At 39.7% G+C, this 26,557-nt stretch overlaps 2 protein-coding genes across 3 annotated transcripts; both read left to right on the top strand.

Annotated features, from left to right (window-relative positions):
• The first annotated feature begins 5,623 nt into the window (after positions 1 to 5,623).
• znf131 (zinc finger protein 131) lies at positions 5,624 to 12,537 on the top strand. Its single transcript, XM_022200626.2, is given in 10 exon segments — positions 5,624 to 5,760; positions 6,818 to 6,956; positions 7,049 to 7,150; positions 8,351 to 8,495; positions 8,635 to 8,672; positions 8,675 to 8,742; positions 8,864 to 9,055; positions 9,160 to 9,535; positions 9,667 to 9,797; positions 11,492 to 12,537. Coding segments are annotated over 9 exon segments (1,707 nt in total). The 5' UTR covers positions 5,624 to 5,760; positions 6,818 to 6,826; the 3' UTR covers positions 12,017 to 12,537.
• Positions 12,538 to 13,621: 1,084 nt separating this feature from the next.
• nim1ka (NIM1 serine/threonine protein kinase a) lies at positions 13,622 to 25,874 on the top strand. 2 transcript variants are annotated; one of them, XM_022200627.2, is made up of 7 exons: positions 13,622 to 13,872; positions 19,632 to 20,135; positions 20,632 to 21,000; positions 21,158 to 21,270; positions 22,718 to 22,839; positions 22,964 to 23,110; positions 24,234 to 25,874. In XM_022200627.2, the coding sequence occupies exons 3-7, from the start codon at positions 20,690 to 20,692 to the stop codon at positions 24,990 to 24,992; spliced, it is 1,452 nt and encodes a 483-aa protein (XP_022056319.1). In that variant the 5' UTR covers positions 13,622 to 13,872; positions 19,632 to 20,135; positions 20,632 to 20,689; the 3' UTR covers positions 24,993 to 25,874. The 2 variants fall into 2 exon arrangements, with proteins under 2 accessions (XP_022056319.1, XP_051806333.1); XM_051950373.1 differs by lacking the exon at positions 13,622 to 13,872 and adding an exon at positions 16,146 to 16,169.
• Positions 25,875 to 26,557: the final 683 nt, after the last annotated feature.

Below are 26,557 nucleotides of genomic sequence, written 5' to 3'. Positions count from 1 at the left end.
TTTGCTCCCATTTTTTATGAGATGAACTCGAAGACCTAAAACTTTTTCCACATACACAATATCACCATTTCTCTCAAATATTGTTCACAAATCTGTGATAGTGAGCACTTCTCCTTTGCTGAGATAATCCATCCCCCATCACAGGTGTGCCATATCAAGATGCTGATTAGACACCATGATTAGTGCACAGGTGTGCCTTAGACTGCCCACAATAAAAGGCCACTCTGAAAGGTGCAGTTTTATCACACAGCACAATGCCACAGATGTGGCAAGATTTGAGGGAGCGTGCAATTGGCATGCTGACAGCAGGAATGTCAACCAGAGCTGTTGCTCGTGTATTGAATGTTCACTTCTCTGCCATAAGCTGTTTCCAGAGGCGTTTCAGAGAATTTGGCAGTACATCCAACCAGCCCAGGACCTCCACATCCAGCATGTTCACCTCCAAGATCGTCTGAGACCAGCCACTCGGACAGCTGCTGAAACAATCGGTTTGCATAACCAAAGAATTTCTGCACAAACTGTCAAACCATCTCAGAGAAGCTCATCTGCATGCTCATCATCCTCATCGGGGTCTCCACTTGACTCCAGTTCGTCGCCGTAACAGACTTGAGAGGGCAAATGCTCACATTCAATGGTGTCTGGCACGTTGGAGAGGTGTTCTCTTCACGGATGAATCCCGGTTTACACTGTTCAGGGCAGATGGCAAACAGCGTTTGTGGCGTCGTGTGGGTGAGCGGTTTTCTGATGTCAGTGTTGTGGATGGAGTGGCCCATGGTGGAGGTGGGGTTATGGTATGGGCAGGCGTCTGTTATGGACGAAGAACACAGGTGCATTTTATTGATGGCATTTTGAATGCACAGAGATACCGTGACGAGATCCTGAGGCCCATTGTTGTGCCATACGTCCAAGAACATCACCTCATGTTACAGCAGGATAGTGCACGACCCCATGTTGCAAGGATCTGTACACAATTCTTGGAAGCTGAAAACGTCCCAGTTCTTGCATGGCCAGCACACTCACCGGACATGTCACCCATGGAGCATGTTTGGGATGCTCTGGATCGGCGTATACCACAGCATGTACCAGTTCCCACCTATATCCAGCAACTTCGCACAGCCATTGAAGAGGAGTGGACTCCTCCCCAATAAAACAAAACTGCACATTTCAGGGGCCGTTTACACGAGGACGCTTGCAGGTGAAAACGGCAAAATATTTCAACAAAACACCCTACCGTTTATACGAGGACGGCGTTTTGGGGGCTTGAAAACGCAAAAATTTGAAACCGGCCTCCAGAGTGGAAAAGTAGAAAACGCTCCGCCGTTACGTTTCCGTCTAAACAGCAAAAACGTATGAAGGTAAATTTGTTTCTTTATTCTTTAATCGAAAAAAAAGTTGCTCCAATCGCAAAACATGTTTTCAATCAGAAAAAACTTCACTTCAATAAAAAAAAAACGTTTTCAATCAAAGAAAACTCTTGTTCAAACGCAAAAAAATATTTGAGACCCAAAAAATTGCATATAAACACGTTTTTTCTTTGATAGAAATTTTTTTGTTGTTGTTGAAAATACATTTTTTGATTGAAGTCATATTTTTGGATTTGAGCCATATTATGGGTAGGACATTTGTTTCTTTATTACTCGATGAAAACAAAAGCATCCTCAATCTCAAAAAATGTTTTCAATAAAAAAAAAAGGTCACTTCAATAATAATAAAAAAAATTCAATCAAAGAAAAAAACGTTTTCTCAATAGAAAAAATATTTGAGACTAAAAAACAAATGCATTCGAACACGTTTTTTCTTTGATTGAAATGTTTTCATTATTGAATTTAGTTTTTATTTGACTGAAAATATATTTTCTGATTGAAGTCATATTTTTGGTTTTGAGCCATAAAATGAGTAGGACGTTTGTTTCTTTATTACTCCATCACAAAAGATATAGCTTCAATCAAGAAATTTATTTTCAATCAAAGCAAAAAAAAAAGTGTTCGGAGTGTTTCGACTTTGTTTTGGCATTCAAACACCTTTTTTTCCGATCGAAGTGAAAAAAGTTTTGAAGGCTGTTTTTTGCGATTGAATCATTTTGACACAAACATCCCACAGTGGGCGGATGCTTCTCCATTGGTCGGGCATGTTTGAGTGACAGGTGTCCACACCAATGACGAATCTCTCTCCAGAAGAAGCTACTTGTGTGCGGGGAAGTCAGTCTTTTCTATAGTCGTATGTTTGTGCAGCTGACACTGCATCTGTGGTTGCAGGCGAACGCCACTACTTATTCCACCACCAGCTGCAGCTGCATTGTAGTATCCACAATACTGAATTTACTGTGAGTACAATGCCCTCAGCACACTTCATATTATAGGCTATATAAACACTGTTAAGCACGTTATATTAACCCGTTGCACTTCAGTTGCGCTTCAGTGTCCCGCCCGCGGTTCACTTTGAGATCTGCATAAGCAATTTGCTAAATGTCTGAAACTGCAAACATGAATATACAAACACTATACGCCGATGGAAAGCTCAGATTCTCATGAATCCGCCGGTATAAACCATATAACGTGCTTAACAGTGTTTATATAGCCTATAATATGAAGTGTGCTGAGGGCATTGTACTCACAGTAAATTCAGTATTGTGGATACTACAATGCAGCTGCAGCTGGTGATGGAATAAGTAGTGGCGTTCGCCTGCAACCACAGATGCAGTGTCAGCTGCACAAACATACGACTATAGAAAAGACTTTATTACTCTGATTGAGTAATAAAGAAACAAACGTCCTACTCATTTTATGGCTCAAAACCAAAAATATGACTTCAATCAGAAAATATATTTTCAGTCAAATAAAAACTGAATTCAATAATGAAAACATTTCAATCAAAGAAAAAACGTGTTCGAATGCATTTGTTTTTTAGTCTCAAATATTTTTCTATTGAGAAAACGTTTTTTTCTTTGATTGAATTTTTTTTATTATTATTGAAGTGACCTTTTTTATTGAAAACATTTTTTGAGATTGAGGATGCTTTTGTTTTCATTGAGTAATAAAGAAACAAATGTCCTACCCATAATATGGCTCAAATCCAAAAATATGACTTCAATCAAAAAATGTATTTTCAACAAAACAAAAAAATTTCTATCAAAGAAAAAACGTGTTTATATGCAATTTTTTGGGTCTCAAATATTTTTTTGCGTTTGAACAAGAGTTTTCTTTGATTGAAAACGTTTTTTTTTATTGAAGTGAAGTTTTTTCTGATTGAAAACATGTTTTGCGATTGGAGCAACTTTTTTTTCGATTGAAGAATAAAGAAACAAATTTACCTCCATAAAAACGCAAAACTTTGCCGAGATCTGACCACGTCGCGCACGCGATTACGTCACATACGTGCTTTCGTTTGCCGGCCGGTACAAGGACGTAAACAAAGATGTGTGATTATTTCCATCCTTTCTACCTTCAAGCAACTCTGGCAGCTCTATGTACACTACAGGAGTCGTACCTTTCCATAAACAGATGCTTCTTTCATGGTCCCTAATATATAAACACAACTTCTCTCCACATAGATATTACATATGGAATAACAAAGACATAACATATAGAAACAAATCTTTATTTTACCCTGCCTGGTTTTCTCATAATATACTACTGGTTCACCAGCTGTTTGACTCCAATGGTTTATTACTCACATATGAAGATTTTATTTCAAAACACACCATTTCAATCTCTGCTGAGGAATTTAACATAATTATTAATGCAATTCCTGCTGGTGTTTCTTTATTATTTAGAGGCTCAGTGAACCAGATACCAGCTCCCTTGCCTCTGGATCCATCTAAGAGCGAAGTAGGCAGGATTTGTTTCTCAACAACATGTAACAGCAATAGTTTCATACGCACTTTGTTTCAAAGGGACATAGTGTCTCTTCCTTATGTAATGTTTTATTGGAATAAGCTATTACCTAATCTTGATTGGAAAAAAATTTGAATCTTACCAACTAAATATTTGATTAACAACAAAATAAAAGAAGTGTCTTTTAAATTAATTCATAAAATTTATCCTTCTAAAATATTTCTTTTACAGCGTTTTGGAAAACATATTGATACTAACTGCTCTTTCTGTTCAAAATGCTCTGAAGATAATTTTCATTTATTTTGGTCTTGCCCTGTTTCAAATGATTTCTAGAAAGATGTTTGTCATTTTATTTCTATGTCTATTGACACCAGTTTTACTCTTTGTTTTGAAAATATACTGTTTGGTTACACTTCTTTTACTCCTTCCAAAAGCAGACAGTATTATATAATTAACCTCATCATTTTACTAGCTAAATTTCATATTCATAAATGCAGATATATAAATAAAAACCCTTGTTTTTTTCTATTCCAAAACGAAACCAAACAGTATATCTACACTATTAAGAACTCCACTAACACTAAAGCCATTAAAACTGTACATTTGTGTAATGTATTTAATGTTTTTCTGTAATCTGTTTCTTATTTGTGACCCCCTGGCAATACTTTTCTTTATTTGTTTTTTGTCTCTGTGTTGAACTGCTTTGTTCTATTCACTGTTCAATAAATTAAAAAAAAAAAAGAGTCGTACCAACAAACGTACAGAATCTGTACAGATTCCATTCATGAACATTTACCGCGGCGGAGATCCGAAAAGGGAGATAGGAAGCATGCGCGTAGACATGGCAGAGTTTTATCACAGCGCCACCCAGCTGCCTGGCATGCATATCCAATCGAATTCCACACACTATAGAGTCACCGTATATACGCAGATTTCCTTCAAAACCGCTCGTCTAAACGTGAAATGACAAGACGCCACTTTTGCGTTTTCTGTTAGGATGGTCCTCGTATAAACGGCCCCTCAGAGTGGCCTTTTATTGTGGGCAGCCTAAGGCACACCTGTGCCCTAATCATGGTGTCTAATCAGCATCTTGATATGGCACACCTGTGAGGTGGGATGGATTATCTCAGCAAAGGAGAGGTGCTCACTATCACAGATTTAGATAGATTTGTGAACAATATTTGAGAGACATGGTGATATTGTGTATGTGGAAAAAGCTTTAGATCTTTGAGTTCATCTCATAAAAAATGGGAGCAAAAACAAAAGTGTTGCATTTATATTTTTGTTGAGTGTAAGATGTATTTGTTTTGCCAAAATATTCACATATTTATAATATGACTGCTTCGCAAAAGCTGCAGCTTTCTGACATCTGAGCCGGTTTATAGCATTCTGCTGCCTAACAAGAATTGAATTTTGATACCATATTTACAACTTAACTGTATTTTGCTGTCTAAACAAGTACAGCAACTGTGGCTTTTACAAAGTTAGCTAATATTATGATTGTATTTTTTAAATACTATGTATTTTAAGTCGTAAAAGTGCTGACCGTTTTGCTTAGGTAAAGATATTTTCCCACTACTTGCACATTGCTTGAAGAGAACATAATGGGATAATTATAATCGCAATATTACCCTTTTAAAAGATAAAGCTATTTACAGATGGGAATGCGTTGAAAAAAATCAGGATACACGTTTATACGTTTTGATAATGGTGATTTTGCCTTTTTCATAGCTAACAACGATTTAACACTTGCAGTCACTAAGCAACGCTCCTCGGCGTCCTTGACTTCGCAATGGGTTCTGGGAAACCGAGGCTCGATAGTTGAACGACCGCCCTTTTTGGAGCAACGAGAGTAGAACAGCGGTACATGCGTCGAGGGAAATATTATCGCAAAACAACTTTCTGAAGCAGTGTAGCCAAACTCGAGGTACGTGTACCGATGGTTTTTGAAGCGTATTTCGACTCGTGACTGTTATAATTAGGAAATCTGTCTGGGAAAAGTGTATTTTAATGCGCGATTTGATGACGTAATGTTGATAGTCAAACGCGAAATGGCGAGCGTGCTAGGAGGCCGTTACCTGCAGCACTGTGGCGATCTGCCATGTTTATTTCCTTAATGTCCCTCTGTCGAAACGCTTACATAGGTACATCTGCTCGTATCGGGTCGGCCCTTGGTGAAATGAGTCCGTCAGGTGTGTGAAATGACTTGTTTTGTCCTTCGGTGGGGGGCAGGTTTGTGTGCCAGCTAGTGAAGCTAACACGGAGCTAAACTAGCAAAGTTGTTAAGCAAGCGACATTAGCCCCGTGTGTCACATCAAGAGTTGGATTATATCAAACGTCGAATTATCCAAAGCGTCACCACGGTTGGAGTCGCTTTTCAAATTTAACAGTGGTGTTTTTTTATGTCGTGCATTGCTTTGAGTTATTATTGAATGATTGTAGCTTCTCTGCACAATTCAGTTTACTTTTGAGACTTGGTTCAGTAATCTTAATCTTGTCCCCAAGGTTTTTTTTCCCCATGTTTGGTCATTCATATTGTAATAAGCAGAGTGGACTAGAATTACTTTACAACCATTCTAAATTTGTCTGTAAGGGGACACATCAAATCGGTGGCCTGTTTGAAAATTAAACAGTAATTGTCCAACTTTCTCATTGCCCTGTTTTGGACAATATGAGCTTCAATTAAATTGTGTTGCAGTATTTTTTTTTGTTTTAAGAATTTCCTAAACCTCAATTTAAATGTCTTCACCTAACTAAAGGAGTGGGACTTTTGACAATGAAGTTTGGCTGTGTCAACTCTTATTAAAACTATTTTTAATTTCCTACAAGACATCAAAACTGTGTGGAACAGATGAAACCGTGAACCAGTGTCATCAGAATGTCATTGTAATACATGCACATATATGGATAGTTGGTGTGATAGCTTTACTGCTTTTCTTGAATTATATTAAGAATTGTTTGTCCATCTTCTCCCCCTCCTGTAGAGGTGAATAATGGCAGCGGAGGTGGAGGTGGAGTTGGATGGAGGCAGCGAGTACCCATCACATTACAAAGTCATGATGGACAAACTTAATGAACAACGACAGCTGGACCAGTTCACAGACATTACACTGATTGTGGATGGTAAGCCTGCATACATTGTAGGTCATCTTTATGATATATTGGTCAAATTTCTAAGCAACACTACTTATTTCCATCTTTCTTGTCAAATCCAGGACACCAGTTCAGAGCCCATAAAGCAGTGTTGGCAGCATGCAGTCAGTTTTTTCACAAGTTCTTCCAGGATTTTACTCAGGAGCCCCTGGTGGAGATTGAAGGTAAGCTGAGTTTTATTTAAACTCAGGACAAGGAGCAGTTACACATCTTCACAGGACAATCACACCATATTTGAAAGTACAAGCAATGTGGATGTTAATATTATTTCCTGAACAGACTGTTGTTCAATCCTGGACAAATTATCACTATAAATACGGTAGTTTAGTGCACATGCAGCTTTACAAAACTGAATATTGATTTTAACTGAACTTTCACTACAGTTTCTACTTTTAAATAAATAGCTTCAATCATGGCATGGTCTTTGAAACGGTTAACAAGAACAATATAGGAGTTTGGAAAAAAAACTGAAAACAATACTTATCCAGGTCTTAGTTTTTGTTTGTAAGTAAGGTACACTCTATGCAGGACATTTTACAGTTGAAAATAAGCTTGTGCTCTCTAGTGGACAAACTATGTAATAGTAACACTGTTTTAATATTGCTTAACATTTACTCTTGCAGTTCTGTACTGCCACTTCCTATATACACCAGTACCAACTGATGTTGCAGCTTGGTTGATTTATCCGCCTTCATCTAGAATTTTGTGTTGTTGTTTTTTTAGAACATTTCTAATTCCCTGTATTCTACTATTACTTGCTGATTTGGACTGTCATTTGTTTTGCATTATTTCCTACTTCTTAAACAATCATGACATCTCCAGCCCTTAGCAGGCAGCTTGGTGGAAAGTTTTCAGAAGTAAAGGAACAGTGTCATAAACTATAAATATAAGATCCAGGGTGCCAAAATTGAAGAATTCTTGAATACATATGTTAAGTTAAAGTGACAATAGAAGTGCACTTTGTAATTCATTTAAAATACTGTGAATGCATTATTAACAACTACTTCACATCATTCCATAAGCCACCTTTCCCATCCCACACTCCTGGACATATTGTGGTTGTTATTATGATTATCATTATATTGTTGTTTATTGTTCCTATTGTTGTATGATGTATGCTACTGTAACATGGGAAATTTCCCTGGAAACGGGGAGTAATAAAGGATTATCTTATCTTATTATCTTATCTTATATCAGAATGTTTTTGTTCTGCTAGTTGGTCTTCTTCTTGCTGAGCTACAAACTCAGTATATTTTATGTTCCCAAAGGGTGTTGCTGTGACTTTGCACCAAGACGGGTATTTCCCAGTTTTTGTTATTAGAACAGCTTTTACTCACCACCGCTGCTCTGTCATATTTTGACAGGAGTGAGCAACACAGCGTTTCGCCAGCTGATGGAATTCACCTACACAGCCACATTAGCTATAGCTGGAGAAGAAGAGGCCTATGATGTCTGGAAAGCTGCTGAATACCTCCAAATGCAGGAAGCCATCAAGGCGCTCAACAATAAGTGAGATTTAAACACAATGATCTGTCACATTTTGCTGCTAAAGAAGATAACTTATGTAATTGTCAGAGTTTCCTGTATGTAGTTTGTAAATGTGCTGGTGTGTTAGTGCCTCTCAACTGTAGCTTGTCTTCTCTTGTAGGATAAATGATAATTCTTCAGTGAGAGCGAGGAGCAAAGGTAAAAAAGGAAGATTGCTGAGACATCTAATGTGATTACAGAAACTCTACCCTCAGTGGAAGGAGAGCAGGTCAGTGTGTTTCTGTTTCCTTGCAAAGTACTGAATTTTGCTGTTGACTGAAATTTCAGTGATTGCCTGCACGTGCCTACCACTGAAATTCATTCTGGGTGATATTTTAAATGCCTTGCAGGTGGAGATTGAAGTGATAGGGGAAGGGGCCATCGAGGTAGAGGAGTCGGGGCTGGAGGAGGTGGTCGACGCAGCAAAGAATGCTCAGGCGGCATCAGATGACTCAGCTTTGGCTCTTCTTGCTGACATAACGAGCAAATATCAGCAGGGGGAACCAACACTTCAGGTCATCAAGAAGGGAGGAATCGAAGAGGTGCAATTACTTTCTAATTAAATTTTGTTTCCAGCCATGAATAGAAGACTTACGGATGTGAAAAGATGAACTCAATTGTGTCTTCCTGCGTTTGTGCTTAGCAGGAAGTTGTGTATCAGGAGGAGACAGTGACCGCTTCCAAGGTGCTGGAGAATGTCGAGGTTGTAGAGGTCCAGATTTCTCAAGTAGACAACGTGTTCCGCTGCAACAAGTGTGAACGCAGCTTCAAGTTGTACTACCACCTCAAGCAGCACCTCAAAACACACCTGGGCTCTCTGGAGAAGCCCCATGTGTGTAGCCACTGTGGTAAAGCCTACACACGGGAGGGTGCATTGAAGCAGCACATCAATACGTTTCATTTTGATGCGGAGGAGCTGTCTCGAAACCAGAAACCCCAGAAGAAAGTGCACGTCTGTGAATACTGTAAGAAGCAGTTTGACCACTTTGGCCACTTTAAGGAGCACTTGCGGAAGCACACTGGTGAGAATGAAAAACAATGTGATAAGTGCTCAACCTAGTAGCTAATCATAACAAGGCGTATTTGTCCAGGAGGTCTGTTATTGTACATCTAGCATTAAGAAATGTGTCTGTCCTTCTGTGCTTATCCGTAGGTGAAAAACCATATGAATGTCCAGATTGTCATGAGCGATTTGCAAGGAACAGCACATTGAAGTGCCATATGGCAGCCTGTCAGAATGGGGCTGGAGCCAAGAAGGGGCGCAAGAAACTGTATGAATGCCAGGTACAGTTTGTCCACAAGCAAGGCAGCCAAACGCTCCTCTGCCAGTGCAGTGTTGGCAGTGAAAAAAGGATTGTCAGATTTTTGTTTTAAATCAAGTGTGCTGATTTGTTTATTTAATGTAGAAAGACGGTGTCCAGATTTTCTGATGCAGTTGCAAAAAAACATAAAGGAAAGCTTTTTGTTTTAAAATTGGGTCAGATCTTAAAAGTCAAATGTATGTGCAAGCAAACAGTGTATTTACCTTATGCACATGCATTGTTGTATTGTTTTTGTCTGTACAGAATACATCATTCAAATATCCACAAATGTATGTGAGCCCCTAGGGTAAGGACAGCAGAAAAATCTAATCAGAGGTAGGAGTAAGCAAACCTTCAGTCCAAGCAATTAAGTAAGATTGGAAGTGTGGTTTAGAGCTACTTTATTTTAAAATAAACATTCAGTTTGCCACCTAGAAGAAACACATGAAAAAATGCATCTCTGGTAACTTTAAACAAGAATAGTTGATTTGCATAAAGCAGGAATGAGTATCAAAGTCATCTCACAGAGTTATAGATATTTCACCACTCTACAAATCAATCTTCTATAAATAAAGACAATTTAGTACTGTGGTGACTCTCCCTACATGTGGAACCGCAGTAGAATTGAAATAAAAAGTAAAACACAGTACTGTCTGTGAGGTTTCCAAAAAACATGTAGTAAAAGTTAAGAGCTTAAAGGCATCATGTAAGTTGTTTATCAAATCTTTTTATGAGCTGCTGTGCACAAATCATGGTGCTGATTATGTGGAGCAGTGTGTTGGTGACTTCACAGAGAAACCGTGTGCCTTAAAATGACCAAAGTGCACTTCCGTACTCGGCAACTTTACTGGCAAAACATTTTGTGGCCTAATTAAACCAAGGTTGAATGGTCTAGGAAAAACACTACATGTGGAATAAAAACACCACTGCATGCCCACATGGAATAGAATACATCTTTATTGTCACTGTTATAGAAAACAATGAAAATCGGTTTGGTACTCTCCAAATAGCAGCATTAAAAATAGTCTATATAGCATACCTTAAAAAATAAAAATAAAATATACATATGTACACACACACAACATAAGAGCAAAACATACCTTAGAAAATGTATACAACATAACATGGCACAAGGGTTCCTGCCTTTGGTCCTGGAGAGCCAGTGATCCTTGAGGGGGGGAAATGAATTTTCAAGTTATCAAGGCATCTTTAAGAATAATGTCATCCTGGCTGTCTGCCAGCTGAAGCTCAGTAAAAGTTGGGTGATGCAGCACAACAGTGATATCCAAAATTGAAATGAATCACCTCAGAATGACTTCAAACAGAAGCTCTTCCTTTTGCAGTGACCCAGACGAAAGCCAGAACTCTAAATATAAAGTTTAGAGTAGAATGACCTCAGCAGAGGTATTCTCACTGGGAATTTTAGAAATATGGCAGAGCTGAAGCAATTCTTTGGGGAAAAATGATCCAGATGCTTGAGGTCATTACTGCCAAATGAGAGTCCACCACTTACTTAATCTAGCCCCGAAGATTAGTCACATAATCTTCCAGCACTGCATGGCAACATCCACATGTTCCCAGAATACTTTATCAGCTCACTCCCTGTGTTTAAAGGAAGAATGCTGACTGTTATCTTCTGTGATGGTGACCTACTGTTTTCTCCACCTTCTCCCTCAGGTCTGCAGCAGCGTGTTCAACAGCTGGGACCAGTTCAAAGACCATCTAGTGAGTCACACTGGAGACAAGCCCAACCACTGCACCATGTGTGACATGTGGTTCACGCACCCCAAAGAGCTGAAGGCCCACCTCAAAGACGTCCATTCCATCGAGGACAAGACGACCGAAGAACTGGTCATTACTGACTCTGCCGCAACCGCCGCTCTCGCCATAGCAACGCAGAGCATAGAAGGAGCCGAGACCGTCCTGCTGGATGACGGCATTCACGTCGAGCACGTCACTGTGGAGCCGGTGGATGTGATGGAAATGGAGGAGACGACGACGGTTGTGGTGGAGGACGGAGGGGTGGCGGAGATGTGCGAGGAGGACATGGAGAGATTAAAACAAGCCGGAGTGCAGATCCAGGTGGTGCACGTGACCACAACTGAAATTGACGGGCAGCAGGTGGTGAACCCTCAGGTGGAAGTAGAGATGGAGGGAGAGGTGGTAAACGTTGAGGAGGCAGAACAAGCGGTGACGGTATGAGGCAGATGACCTGTAGGATGCTCTTTCAGTCTTGAATAGCTACATTACCCTGAAGCAGACGTCCTATTTTCCATGCAGGTCATTGCATGTGGGATACAGCATTTCACCTCAGTTTATCCTGCTGTCACATGAAATATCTCTTTTCCCAGCACCTTCCCTCGTTGAACTCTGAGTTATGGACGGAGTTACCATTTCTTGCTTTTGATGCTGTATTTATTTCAAAGTTGTTTGCCATCTTCTCCCATATTCTCGGTGTCTTCAGTGCTTCATCAATCCATTTTCATGTGTCATTTTCTTTATGTTGATATTTTATCTCAAATTTATATTTTATTTTTTGAACTTGGGTCAGTTGCCATGGCAATTTCTACAGTGAATGAAATGTTGCAGCTCATATAACTGTCGTATGCCGCCGATGTTTCTCAGTGTTAATACCCCAATTTTGTTGATGTTTATTTTCATATTGACTTTTGGTGTTTTTGTAGGAAAGAAAATCTGACACAGAATAAAACTGGTTTTGACAATGGGCTTGTCTTGCATTCATACACTGAACACAGCGGGGTACAGATATATTTAAACATGCCTTTATAATAGCTTTGGTGGAGAGAAAGCACTGATAGGGATGAACCCACAAAGATTTATCACCCAATTCTGCAGTTTCCCTCAGCTTCATAGTACTATCGAGCATGCTTTGAGTCAGTCTCAGTCCCAGTGTACCCACACTGTGACATGCTAAAAAAGAGACTTGCTTGCTAGTAAACACAGGGGAGCATTTGTCAGCAGAAGAGCCTTCGGAGTTTCTGGAAACCAGAGCCACAAAAATGTGGATATTGGACTCACAGTTGCCATATGACCCAAAACACAACCTCAAGTAACAGCAAAAATTGATTTATATCTCCCTTTATCTCTATGATGTGATCAATATGTACTGGATATTGCAATGCTCTGTTACCAGTGCCCCCAACTGGCTAAACATCAGGTAGGTTTGAAGAAGCTGATGTGTAATGTACCAATATTGACAAACCATACAATATTGAGATGCTCTTTGCATTTGCACTGAAGGCTTACATCAACAGTAGTTTGTTGTAGATTATCAGATCTACCAGTTGATCCTACTGTGGCTTTCTTACAGGATTAGAGAATTGGATGGTTTAATTATGACTTCAGAAGGAATGTCTTGATTGCCTGAAAACAGGTATAACTACAGAATATTGGTGTAAGTTCTAAACAATGCCATGCACATAACAAACATAAAAGTGTGTTTGCTTCTATTGCACAGTAAGTACAAATCAACCAAACTATATTTTTCTGCAATGTGGAAGTTTAAAGAACTCCATCCATTGATCAAAATCAACCCCTGTAACGTGGAAAGTGACGCAGAGAAAGTTACTGCATTAATCCTGAGGGAAATTCAATCAACTACCGGCTTAGAAAGTCAGTGGATTGGAAGTATTAGGAATAATTAACCTTTAAACTGCTCATTTGGCTGCTCCTCTGACCCCACCTTGACCCCCTCCTGGACTAATCGCCTGACCAGTGTGCGTGGAGCGTGACACATCCGGTTACCTGGTGTTTTCCGCCGACTGCGCACCGCACGGGACAGCTCCTGTGGTACTGAACCAAGAGGCTCCAAATTCTCGCTTCTCATTGGACGCAGGACGCACGGCGGTCTCCTCGGCACCCCTCTGATTCGTCGCTTCACCTGCCCGTTCAGCAGGATTTCCTTCACAACAGACTGAACCGGGGGGCAGCTGCCGCGGAGCCAGTGCGCTCTCAATGTCACCGGCACCGGAGAAGATGAATTTAGCATTGACGTCCGTAAATGCCGTCGCCACGGGGCCGTGAACATCCTCAGCCAGGTGAGACTCCTACACAGATTTGACGTGTGTTGTTTGTGTGCGGCGGGCTTGTGATGAGGACGTCTTGGCTCTCAGGGATTGGCCTGCTGCAGGGATGTTAACTGTTGACTGTCTCTGAACGCGCACAGACAAACCACTGAACTGGTGCGCATCTAGATTTATCTCTTCGACACGGGACTTTTATTTGAGAACGTATTTTTTTTTTCGAAAAAGAAGTATCTTTTTATATCATTACAAGGAATATTTCGGTTGGCAACCCAGCAGTAGGCTGTCTGGTAATCTGAGGCTAATGGGGAAGGTGTCATGGAGTTTCTGTATACCAAGATGAGGCTCATTATGTATACTTTCACCATCTATTGTATAAATATCGTTATTTTATTGTTCTATTCTGCTGTGATCAGTGCATCACCTTTAACTGACCTGCCAGTTTTTGCACAGTATAAATAGAATAATACTTAACTTTGGAAACCCATCATGACTCTAATTAGCTTCTTTTACCATTTTGAGCACTAAAACGTTGATGACATAGTAAACAGAGCCTACTTTAGCACCTGTTGCCCTCTGACTTGGCATTTATTTGTCTTTTTGACATTTTCAGTCATTTTTTCCGTTTATAACTCTTTTTTTTTTTTTTACATTGTTTAGATCATCGTGGTTTTTGGGAAGTAGTTTATTAACAAAATCACAGATTTACGTCTATGCAAATTGCATACAAACACAAAATTTGTGTCTGAGAAAAGCCACAAATTTGTCAAAAAGTGCCCTGTGGCTTCAGTGAAAGTACACAAACTGAATCTGTTATATATGGATGTGGAAATTGTTCGTCCCATATATGTACGCAATGTTGCTTTAATTAGACAATAGTGTTTTTTTCACCTACTCCAAGAAGTGAAATGACTGGAAGACCTGAAAAGTAAAGGATGTGTTCTTTAATCTACTGCAATGCCAAAGTAATGGTTTGGAAACTGAATCTATTACCCTATTTTTGAAGCCAAAAAACACAGTTCATTTTGGGGTTCTTTTTATTCCCACCTGAATGAAATTTGTTCTTAATTTTTATTCTTTTGATGGTCAGTCAGTGGGAGAACATGAAACATTGTGCTTCATGTGGTTTTATTCTTTGATCAGAGCCTCTTTGATGTGCTGATAGTGAAGAACATGCAGACAGCTCTTTTAAGCGGTAAGAAATAAATGAACAAACGCAGCATTTAGATTTGAACCTCCGGATGCAGGATTTACAGAGTCCGTGCTACATTGTTCTGTTATTGTGTTCCCTGCATACACTGTCATGGCAACTTTGTTATGGCCTCAGAGACACTTCTCGCTCTCTTTGGTGTTCAGATGTACTTGAATCTATACATGTGTTTTGTCAGGTTTGAGAAGAAGTGTTTTTCTTTTTACTCAGCTACAATATTAACAGAAGAAGATTGATGCTGAGCAGTCATACTACATAAAAAAAAAAAAAAAGCAAAACAAAAAAGCCAAAAATAGAGGCAGGAGTGTCCTCCTATCACGTTTAGCCTCATTTTCAGCTGACTACTTGCAAAGCTAGGTATTTTGTCTAGTTTCAATGTATTCATAGAAGCCTGTGCAGCTTTGGTTGGGACTCAGTGTGTCAGGGGAAAGGGATTTAGAGGTCAGTGTCTTTTTTCTTTTTTGGAAATGTGAAATATTTGGCCCATAGATTCCAGAGAGGCCTGCCTCTCTGTTCCTAAGGCCCATAGTCTTCATTGTTGTAGCTCTTTCACTGTCAAACTTTTTATTCTTGTCAGCTTCGCATCTCAATTAACACACTGGGCAGCTTTGTGTGGTGGGAGCTCACTGTCTGCATGTGCATGCATTTACACCAGTGTGCTGTGCATGTTTCTCTCTGAGGAAAAGGCCGTGTGAATGTGTGTGCATTGGCGCGTGCGGCATCTTTGTGCCTGAATGCAAAAGGGGCGACGAAAAAGGGAGAACGGGGGTTCCAAGCACAGGAGAAATGAGGGAATAGAGGGAATTTTAAAAAGTGAATAGGTGGGAAAATGAGGCTGACGAAATGAGAAGCAGCTCGTCTGTGCTCTCACCTTGTTTAACTGAAGACACGAACATGCATTTCTTTTTGTGGACGGAGCTGTAGCAGATGGAAATAGTGAGTAATTCTTGCTCCACAGCTGCTGTGGATGGGCTCTTGTGTTTTCCGTTGTTGGAGCGTGTGAAGGGGCTGCTGATGGAAGCAGTGTGATCAGCAGCAGAGTGCACCAGGCAAACCCTTCTTCCTGCCTTTAGGGATCTTCAGACAAATGATTGAGTGTCTGGTGAGTCAGGACTTACACTTGGCAAAGCAGATTGTGTTTGCTGATAAAGGGCTGCTTGTTTGCAGACTCATAGACTTGTTTGTGATAAGTAGCATAATCATATGCAGTTTTTTTTTAAGTTGTACATCTTTCTGCAAATGAACTTGAAAATAACTAAAATGGGAGGACTGGATGTTGCTGGTTTAACAAGAAGACACAGAAATGATTTTGCTCATAATGTAATGTTTCATTTTCATTTAGACGTTTAATCATTGTACACCAATTAATTCATCTTAAATGTGAGTGTAATGTTTGATTAAAAATGTCCTGAAGATCTGCAATGTTTTTTAAACAGAGCAGCAACAATTTATTAATTAGTCATCATTTAATTAGTCACCAACTATCAACAGCAAACATTTTTTGCCTCCAACTTCTTAAATTTGAACAGATCCGGGTTTCTTTACTCCACTTTGACATTAAACTGAACATATTTGGATTGTGGACAAAACAGGATGTTCCAGGATGTCCCCTTAGCCTTTAGGAAACACTGATTGATATTTTTCACCATTTTCTGACTTTACATAGACCAAATAATCAACAGATGAATCGACAGTGGCGGTAATCATTAGCTACAATACTAATTCTACATAATGGTAGTGAAAACGAAGTAGGGCACAGTACTAAAATGCAAATTATTTGGCTGTGCTTTTCTAAAAAAACATAGAGATATTGCATAATTTTTCATTAACATGATGTATGAAGGATGATTTCATTGCAGAACAGACTTCCACGTTGTCTTTAACAGTATCTCAGTTGTCTTTAAGTTTCTGATTCCTCCAAACATCCCTTCAGTATGGCTTTGCTTATACTCTTGAAGGACGTTGCAGCTAAAGTGATTAAGGTTGTTTACTTGGCTGAATTAGCAACCAAAAGAAAATGATGAAAAAAATGATTGTAAGTGAAGTTAACAGTGCGCTGAGAAATTTTATTAAGCTTTTCATCCTTGGCTATTTTTATGTATGCAATTTCAGCTTGAGTTCACAATATTTTCAAGGACTCTAATTCTTGCACCAGTGCACTGTTTTGCTCTGTGTCTGTGTTTGTATTGGTGTGCTTGTATACGGTTCAGTCCGCTCATGCACATAATTAACCTGGGTGTTCTCAGGCTCAACACAACACAGTATGATTGTATATATAGTGCTGTGTGCTCTCTTCTTTGGCCCGCAAGTCCGGTTAATGCCTAATCCTCAGCCTGACAAAGGCAAGCAAACAGGCTCGGTCTGTGTCCATCACCAAGCAACCAGGTAGATTTGTTATCCAGTGGAAACAAAGGATAAAGCACTCAGAGTAACTCTGCTCATCTTTAAACCCTTTCTGTGCTGTCAAATTGGACCAATCGATCCACTTAGCTTTTCTAATATTGCTTTGCTCAATATGGCAGGTGTTTTACTTGCAGTTAAAGCAGTTTTGTTATAATAGGAAGTTTGGTGTTTTGGTTGAAATAATACAATATTTTAATTGCAGGATTCAGTATTTCACACTGTAATGTCTTGGTTCCGAGCCTTACTTGTCATTCCTTCTCCATTGAAATATATTATAAGGAGACTATGTCTTTACGATTGAAAATTTCACTTTCCTGATGGTGGTCGTGTCTCAGTACTTCTCTTGATTTCTCTCATCACCGATCTGTTTATCTCATGCATGGTTGTCCTTTAGTCTTTATATTTACCCACATTAAAGGCTGGTATTCAGCGTGTGTTGCTTTGTGCTGTAAAGTGGAGGCCTCTCCTCTCCGAACAAGTCCTTTTAGGCCGCCTGAGATCAATGCGTAGATATTCATGGTGCGACGGCAGGAAGGTGTTTGAAGGCTGAAAGATTCACAAAAGGAAACTGCTTTGATTTCCCACCGAGCCTGCAGCACGGATTCATTCATCTTAACACAGAGACAAATGAGAGAACATATTCAAAAACACCACGTTGCACAAGGATCTTGTCTTACACACACACACACACACACACACACACACATACACACACAGTCTGTTATGTCATGAAAACTCTTAATCGATTTATGATGGTAACAGTGAAGCTGAACTACATTCCTTGAGACACTCTGTTTGAGTAGCACTTTACTGAATGCATGTGTTTAATACTGAAGTAATCAGATTTTCTCACATCAGCTATAACTTACCTCAGTATTGTTTGAGTTAAAAAAAAATATAGCTAAACATTGCCTTCTAACTTTATTGTAGAAACATTTTCATATCTTAATCTTGATTATAGAAAATAATTTATTTACCTTTTCATTCAGTTTCAAAAATTCACTATGATCTATCACCTTTGCTGTTGTGTCAGTGTGTGAAAGGATGCAGTTAGGATAAGGATGCATGTTGTGTTGATGGTTAATATGGAACTGAATTCAAATTAAATAGGGTGCTCATGTTCATCTTAACAGAGGCTCAGGAACAGCCAGTGCAAAGGTGTCGCCAGCTCATGAATTTTAAATGTTTTTAGACGGCTATGAGGATTTCTTATCAGGGTACCGACATTATTGTAGGTCTGATCAATTCATTTACTGGTTTTGAATTTTTTTGGCTCTAATCTAATGAGGCAGTTGACTGTTAAGCGGCCAGTTTGTTTAAAGAAAGAGGCAACTCTAAAGAGGTAGATTAAAATACTGTGGAGACTATGGATTGGATGTAGCTTGGGCCATGTATATTATGCATATATTGGTTGAACTTATAAACTTTGAATGCTATTACGTTAAAGACAAATAGAAGATAATGAGGGAATTTATGTCAATTTACAGTGTAATTTTAAAACAACTAAAATCTGAGACAAAATATATTTGCCAAATACGACTAAAAACATTTTGTAAAATTACATGTAGTAATTTATTTATTGTATTTGTTTGATTTTCATTGCAGTTATAGAAAGTATTTCAATTTAATACAAATAAAAAAACGAATGGTATTCATGAAGTTACGATTCAGTTTCACCTCAGATTCACCTTTTCTTTGCCATCTCATGGGACGTTGTTAGAGCTTTGTTGACAGAGAACAAGGCAGTTATCACCTAATTATGCTCTCATATACCAACACACGTCAAACACACATATACACAAGGGAATGACAGTCATCCCTCATTCTCTGCATTTGAAATGATAAAGTCTGGTTATTCAGGTATTTCAGGTTGTAAGTATAATCTTCAAGATGGAGTGTGATGAGGATCTCTGATTTGTTTATCCTGGCTCTCATGGCAACCTGTCCTTGTATTGCCCGTGGAGGAGGACTCAAGCTGTAAATTAAATAAGAATTACAAAACACATTAGTGAACACTCAAGCAGATGCTGCACAGGCAAACTTGTACTGACGTAAGCATGCGGGCTCTTCCGTGATTAAAAAGGAAACATACTACCACTGTTAGCACCAATATAATCATAAAATATGTTTATTTTTGCATCTCTCTTGTGCTTTATTGCAGGTTGTCTGGCTAATCACCCCACGGCTGCACCCTGACACTATCATCTGTTCAGTCTCTTTCCTCCAGCCACCCCCATCCAGCTCCTCTTCCCTCCTCCTCACCTGGTGGCCTATTTATACCCAGGAGACTCAAAAGAGTCCATTAAAGCTCCGCCGACCTTTTCAGCAAGAGACAACAGTGAGCATGAATCCGATAACACATGGCTTATCTGATCTCTACGCTCATCACCTTTTCTGCAACAGTGAGGAAAACTGAAATGTTGATAAAATGTAGCGAGGCAACAGCTGCTTCCAACTTGCGATGACAGATTGGTCCTGATATTCCACTGTGGCGAGGACTGTTTCAGCAGATTTGGGACATTTTGGATGCAGCGTGAGCTTCGACCCACTACAGAAAAGCAGTCACATATAGTATTTGTTTATTGACTGAGTTGTCTAAATGGCTGCTCTACTGGGACAAGGACACTGAAATTACTTTCATTTTAAATGGCTCACTTGTCTGAAGGTAAGTGAAGATTTTTGACTTCTTTAAATTTGCCTACATGTACTTGGATGTGTTTTAGCTATTTATTTAAGTTTTGCGATTTTATTTCACATCATGTAGGTTATATATGTTTGTATTTACATGAGGCAAATATTATAGCTATTATGTACACGTTGCAGAAGTTGGGAAGATTTTTTTTCACTTTTAACAGTTTCAACACCATGTTTTCTTAATCTGATATGAAAAAAAAATATAAAAAACATTTTAGCCGGCCTAAAATACTTTAGTAATACCTTACCGAAATGTGCTACTAAAGCTGTTTTTATGCTATTTAGTTTTAGTTTAAAGGGATAGATTTAAAACACCACTTTAATAATGGTAGGAACATAAGTAATTGTGCATCAGAACAACACATGCTGTACTTTTCACACAGTGCTGTTAAGAAACACATTGTCTCAAAAATACAATAAAAATTTAACCAAAACAGTGTTGTTTTTTTTTCTTTTTGTGCACACAGTCCTGCATCAGTCCCCGCTATGAGCTAAGCTGACCCCACCCTGGGCATCCCTTGCAGGATGACTGCTGTCTGCCCCTCTGAGAGCAGCCCAGAAGGGGCTGAAGCCGGGGCTGGGGCAGCAAGCTCGAGGGTGTCGGGGACAGCATGTACCGCTGGGACCAGCTCAGCTTCTGGGGCCGACACAGGGGAGTCAAATGGAGACTCCGTCGGAGGTTCCATCGGAGGCACAGGCATAGGTACTAGCGGCCAAAGACACACCCGCTGGATCCACCAGGACAGCTCGGACATCAACACAGATGACGAGGGGGCCACAATCCGCCGCCTCACTCCACTGGAGAGACTGAACCTGGACATGTGTCAGGATGAAAGGTAGGTTTAAGAGATGAAACTGACATTTTCAGTGCCTTTGTGGTCATTTTCTAATTTAGACTTTCCTCTTGGCGTGATTCTTTCTGTGGTTGTTCCACTTGTAGTATACCACAAAGAATATCACTGTTGCATCATCTGTCGTGTAATCTGGCCGCAGGGTGGTGCGTGAGCTAACGGTGGGCAGACGAATCGGCTTTTACAAAATTCGAGGAGAGATTGGGTGTGGAAATTTCTCCCATGTCAAGCTAGGAATTCATGCCCTCACCAAAGGTAAGAACCGTCATTATACCAATGACACACAGCTGTGCGTTTGACACTTGCACAGAGGCAAACAAAGACACCAGCTGGATTGAATGTAGATATTACTGAGCTGTTTCCATCAATGAGCAGCAACACATAAAGTGTGTCCTTATAGCGATTCACTATCAAGGCAATGTGTGCCTGGCCAGGGGGCTGATTCAGCCACAAAGAGACAGACTGTCTGCTGCCCTTGAACAGATGGATTGATTAGAGATCTCCAGTTTCCTTAGCGACGGCTAAAATTGCTGCATGCCTCATCAAAGAGAGAGAGGAAAATGAGTGTGCACCTCAATGTGTGTTTGTGTGCTTTATGTTTTAAGGTTTAGATTTTTTTATTGTATGTCTGCCTTTTACATACTACGTGTATTTGTGTGTGTGTGTGTGTGTGTGTGTGTGTGTGTGTGTGTGTGTGTGTGTGTGTGTGTGTGTGTGTGTGTGTGTGTGTGTGTGTGTGTGTGTGTGTGTGTGTGTGTGTGTGTGTGTGTGTGTGTGTGTGTGTGTGTGTGTGTAAGCGGTATCATTGTTTCAAAAACAATATGAGCTCCAATTCATTTTGAATGCTCCTATTGAAAGCTATGTCAGAGCTGAAAGGGAGTCTTATACCAGCCTTAATAATGCATACTGAAGCACAATTAGATATCTCAACACCATTTTGGTACTTAAGAACTTTTCCGTATTTAGTTACCTAAGGTCTATTTTTACATATGAATCATTTAAAGGAATAGAACCAAGGTGTGACTTTTGCGTATGTATTTAGATTTTTCTGAAATTGTGATTGTAAAAGTGAGTATATTTTAAAAACTGCAACATATTTTTCTCACATTTTTAAACGTCAAAGTGAAATTAGATACCAGAACAAGCCATCTAACTCAGAACGCTGTGTTCCTGTCATATTTAATATTTGCCCCGACTTGATCCTTCATTATCTACTCTGAGTCACTGCTCTAGGACAGAAATAAAGCAGTTTTCTCTGAATTACAAAAGCAAATGTCCTTTTTAGATACGGCTAAAAGTGAGAGTTAACTCCCTGGGAGAACATAATCAAGAAAATTGGTTTCTGAATGCAGCTCATCCTCCATCAAATTAACCAGAGCAGGGCATCAGTCGTGGCCACTTTAGGGAAATCCAGCAGTTCTGTGTTTGCAAGGTGGAATCAAATCCACTCTTTCTATCCCCTATTCATAAAAGATTTATCTAACAATTAGTACTTAATTTGTTAGAGAAGGGATGCTATTTTAGTCATCATAACCATAATGGGGGCACTTGTATCCTTTTCCCAGGGAAGTTTCTGTTGTATTGAAAAGCCACTTTAAAATATTTCTGCACATTTTTTTTTTAACTATACAAGTGGCTCTGCTGTATCATTTGTCAATGATTACTGACCATGAACTTTTTCCTTCCATGACCTCATCACCAGACAAAGTGGCCATAAAGATCTTAGACAAAACCAAGCTTGATCAGAAGACCCAGAGGCTGTTGTCCAGAGAGATTTCTAGCATGGAGAAGCTGCACCATCCCAACATCATACGCCTCTATGAGGTCTGACTCTTTAATTGATGAACTTTATCTGATCTCTGTCACCACATAACCCTGCTCTCTTTTTAAAAAAAAATGTATTATGACATACTTATTTTTCTTGTGCTTTTTGTCTTTTCTTCTGTAGGTGGTGGAGACTTTATCTCGGTTGCACCTGGTGATGGAGTACGCAGGAGGAGGGGAACTCTACAGCAAGATTACCACAGAAGGAAAACTTTCTGACACTGATAGCAAGATTGTCTTTGCTCAAATCCTCTCTGCCGTTAAACACATGGTCAGTATGAGAACCAATATTGACTCTTTCACATGTACATAGTTTTACTTATACTGTGCTGCGACAGTGACCTATACAAACCATGGTGTTCATTAAAATTTGATCTAATCTTTTAACCCAATTAAGCTCAAAGACATGTTCTGTCAGTACAGAGTATTAACACTTTACTGGTGTCAATGTATCACTCTATATACAATAATAATGGCAGCTGATATAAGCAATTTTTTATACATGACCGCTGCACAGGAAATTTGGAGTTGTTCCCTTTTCACACCTGTAGCAGACAATAGGAGATTCTCTGTTTTTGATGAATTCTGAGTGGAGGTGCAGCAGCACTGGACAGCTGTAAACTCTCTAAACAATTACTTCATCTGTTTGCTCATAGGCTCAATTGGATTGTGTGTTGACTTTGTACTTGCAGGGCAGGACAAAGTTCATCTCATGTCTGGTCTGACTAATATCGACATTTGCGTTCTCTGGATAATATCTAGAGTAGTCCAGGTATGCAGTGCATGTGTAAAAACAGCTAACAGAGATATATCTATGGAATTTCAGTAGCTGTAAATGTGGCAGTCATGAGGTTCCACATGTCATCCCTGTCAGATGTCTTGCAAGACATATAAAAATATTTTTGTGTTGGATATGAACATGACACATCCAAATTAAGTAACAATAAGCAAAACATATTTTTGATCGGACTTACACCTTCTGCTGCCAGGTTCACAGAAACCTATCAGACTTTACCAGAATGAAATGAAACACTTAGATGAATTGATAGATAGATAGACGGACGGACGGACAGATCTCCCATGTTTAACGAAAGTATTATAGTTATCGTATAGCATTAATAAAATACTCATCTTGATCATGACATATTTACACTCATCCATCATCTATGCACCGCTTAATCCTCATTAGGGTCGCAGAGAGGCTGGATCCTAATGAGGCAGGGGACATCCTGGACAGGTCACTAGTCTATCACAGAGTTACATATATTCACATGCCATGCTTAAAATTATGGTCTTTATTAACTTTTTTATTAGTGTGGACCATCTTTAAGCAGTGGATTAACATGCAGGTATGTGACACGTACATTATTCAGCTTCTCCTTGTTCTCCCACAGCATGAAAACAACATCATCCACCGTGACTTGAAGGCAGAAAATGTCTTCTACACAAGCAGTTCTTGTGTCAAGGTGGGGGACTTTGGATTTAGCACGCTGAGCCGCCAGGATGAGACACTCAACACGTTCTGTGGCTCTCCGCCTTATGCCGCACCCGAACTCTTCCGGGACGAGCATTATGTTGGCATCTTTGTCGACATCTGGGCCCTGGGGGTGATGCTGTTCTTTATGGTGACAGGCACCATGCCATTCAGGGCCGACACCGTGGCCAAACTGAAGCGATGCATTATGGAGGGGGCCTACATCCTGCCCACTTGGGTGCCTGAGGCATGCCAGAGGCTGATCAGGGGAATCCTCCAGCCCATACCAGCTGACCGCTGCACTGTGGAACAGATGATGGGATGTGAGTGGCTGCTCCCTGTGGACTTCCCACGTGCCTTGGAGCCCTTTAAACTAGACCCATCCCACCTAGCAGAGAGTGATCCATCCGAGCTTATCGAGGAAGAGTTGGAGGTAAAAGCAGCGCTGGAGACACTAGGAATTACCTCAGAACACATCCTCAATAACCAGGGCAAAGACTGCAGGAGCTCCATCACTGGGGTCTATCGGATCCTGCTGCACCGGGCTCACAGGAGACGAGTTGTTGAGAGCAAACCTGTGGTTAAACAAGTCACGGGACCAACCACAACGAGTAAAAAGGAACGACTAAAAGTGTACCGTAGTTTACGGCACACATCCAAACTGTGTGTGATTCTGTGACAAACCTCTCTGCTTCACTCCAGAAATTCACTGACGCATCAGTCTGGGATGAGACTGCATGGATTCCATGATAAATTCAAAGTCCTTCTCTGTCCAGTAGTATAAATTCACATCATGGTAAATAACCCCATTCAGCTCCTGATATCTGGCTCTTCTTACTTTACTGTTTCTGTTGAAGTAAATGAAATGAGTTTCTGCCAGTGAATCTTTTTGTCTCCTATTTCTAAATGGGACATGAAATCCACAAGAAATTGGGAAATGTTCTTAAATACAATTCTTTTAGGTTAATATGTTGATGATTAGATGTCAGACAGAACTTGTTATGTGGGTTATGCAGGCCAGATAATTATGGCTCACATCTGGTCTATGTTCAGTTGTGTTGTAGCAACGAATCCTGTGAGAATCAATGTAGCATCAATTTGAAGGGAAAAGGTCCACAACATTATGCTGAGGTGATAAAGTGGTGAAACATGCAGTCAGTACATGAAACGTGGTGTCTTTAATGTTTAATTGCACTTTTCTTTGATGCCTTAGGTTTTTTTTAATCGTGTTTTGAAATCAGACAGACTGGTTTCACTACATTCCTTAATGTTTGTGATGACATAGAGACTTTACATCTTATGTGATGGGTCTCTGTGGGATGGTCCTATTACGCTGGTCGACTTCACTAACCTCACATATTTTCCCTCGAGGCTGAAAAAAAAGCCAGTAAATGACATCAAGCTATGAATACCAACATACAAACTAAGTTACTAGTTCCTGTGGAAACATTATTTTTGACCGAGACAATTTCAGTATAAGGTTCGGTCATTAGGTTTTTAATCATATGACGCCATTTCCATGCTAATGTGCTGATTGAAATAAATATTAATTTGAAACATCTGCTTTTATTTTTGTGTCTGTGTTTTATAGTCTTAAGAATGAATACACAAAATACACTGTGGGTAATTGTTTTTTGCATTCTTTAAGATAAGATTAAAAACTAACCCCAAAGGAATTTCTTATGCCAGATATTACTCAGAAAACTAATTTATCTAACATGAGAAATTGCGGTGCTGCATTGAAAAGCAATAAGATTTAAGTAGGATACATTCCTGTTAAATAAAAAGGAAGTTCAATTTAGATTACAATAGAAAAATCAAAAGTGGTAATACTGGCAATAATTCCGTGGTAAATGAAATACTGCTCATCAAAAGTTTTTATGGCGTGATTATATTCATATACATATATATATATATATATATATATATATATATACGCACACATACACTGATCAGCCACAAGATTATGACCCCTTACAAGTGAAGTGAATAACATTGATCATCTTGTTGTAATGCAATGTTCTGCTGGGAAACCTTGAGTCCTGACATTCATGTGGATGGTTGACATGTACCACCCACTGAAACACTGCAAGTCAAGCAACCCCTCAACCGCTTTCAAACACAGGTGTGTCACTCAGACAGCCAGCCTGACAGCTGCACAATGGCTGGTGAGCGTGTAGGACGGAAAATGCCGACCGTATTTTCACAAACCTGGCCTTCTCTGGAGTAAAAACGCGAACTGCA

This window comes from Acanthochromis polyacanthus, chromosome 7, assembly GCF_021347895.1.
Source record: "Acanthochromis polyacanthus isolate Apoly-LR-REF ecotype Palm Island chromosome 7, KAUST_Apoly_ChrSc, whole genome shotgun sequence".
Classification (NCBI taxonomy): Eukaryota; Metazoa; Chordata; class Actinopteri; family Pomacentridae; genus Acanthochromis; species Acanthochromis polyacanthus.
The sequence above is the reverse complement of the archived record's forward strand: the minus strand, read 5'-3'. Positions and strand labels throughout refer to the sequence as shown.

Bases quoted from the DNA above. Each gene is read 5' to 3' on its own strand.
- nim1ka (XM_022200627.2), top strand. From the start codon at position 20,690: ATGACTGCTGTCTGCCCCTCTGAGAGCAGCCCAGAAGGGGCTGAAGCC. The intron at 22,840-22,963 runs GTCTGACTCTTT...TTTCTTCTGTAG, and splicing joins ACATCATACGCCTCTATGAG to GTGGTGGAGACTTTATCTCG. The intron at 23,111-24,233 runs GTCAGTATGAGA...GTTCTCCCACAG, and splicing joins TCTCTGCCGTTAAACACATG to CATGAAAACAACATCATCCA.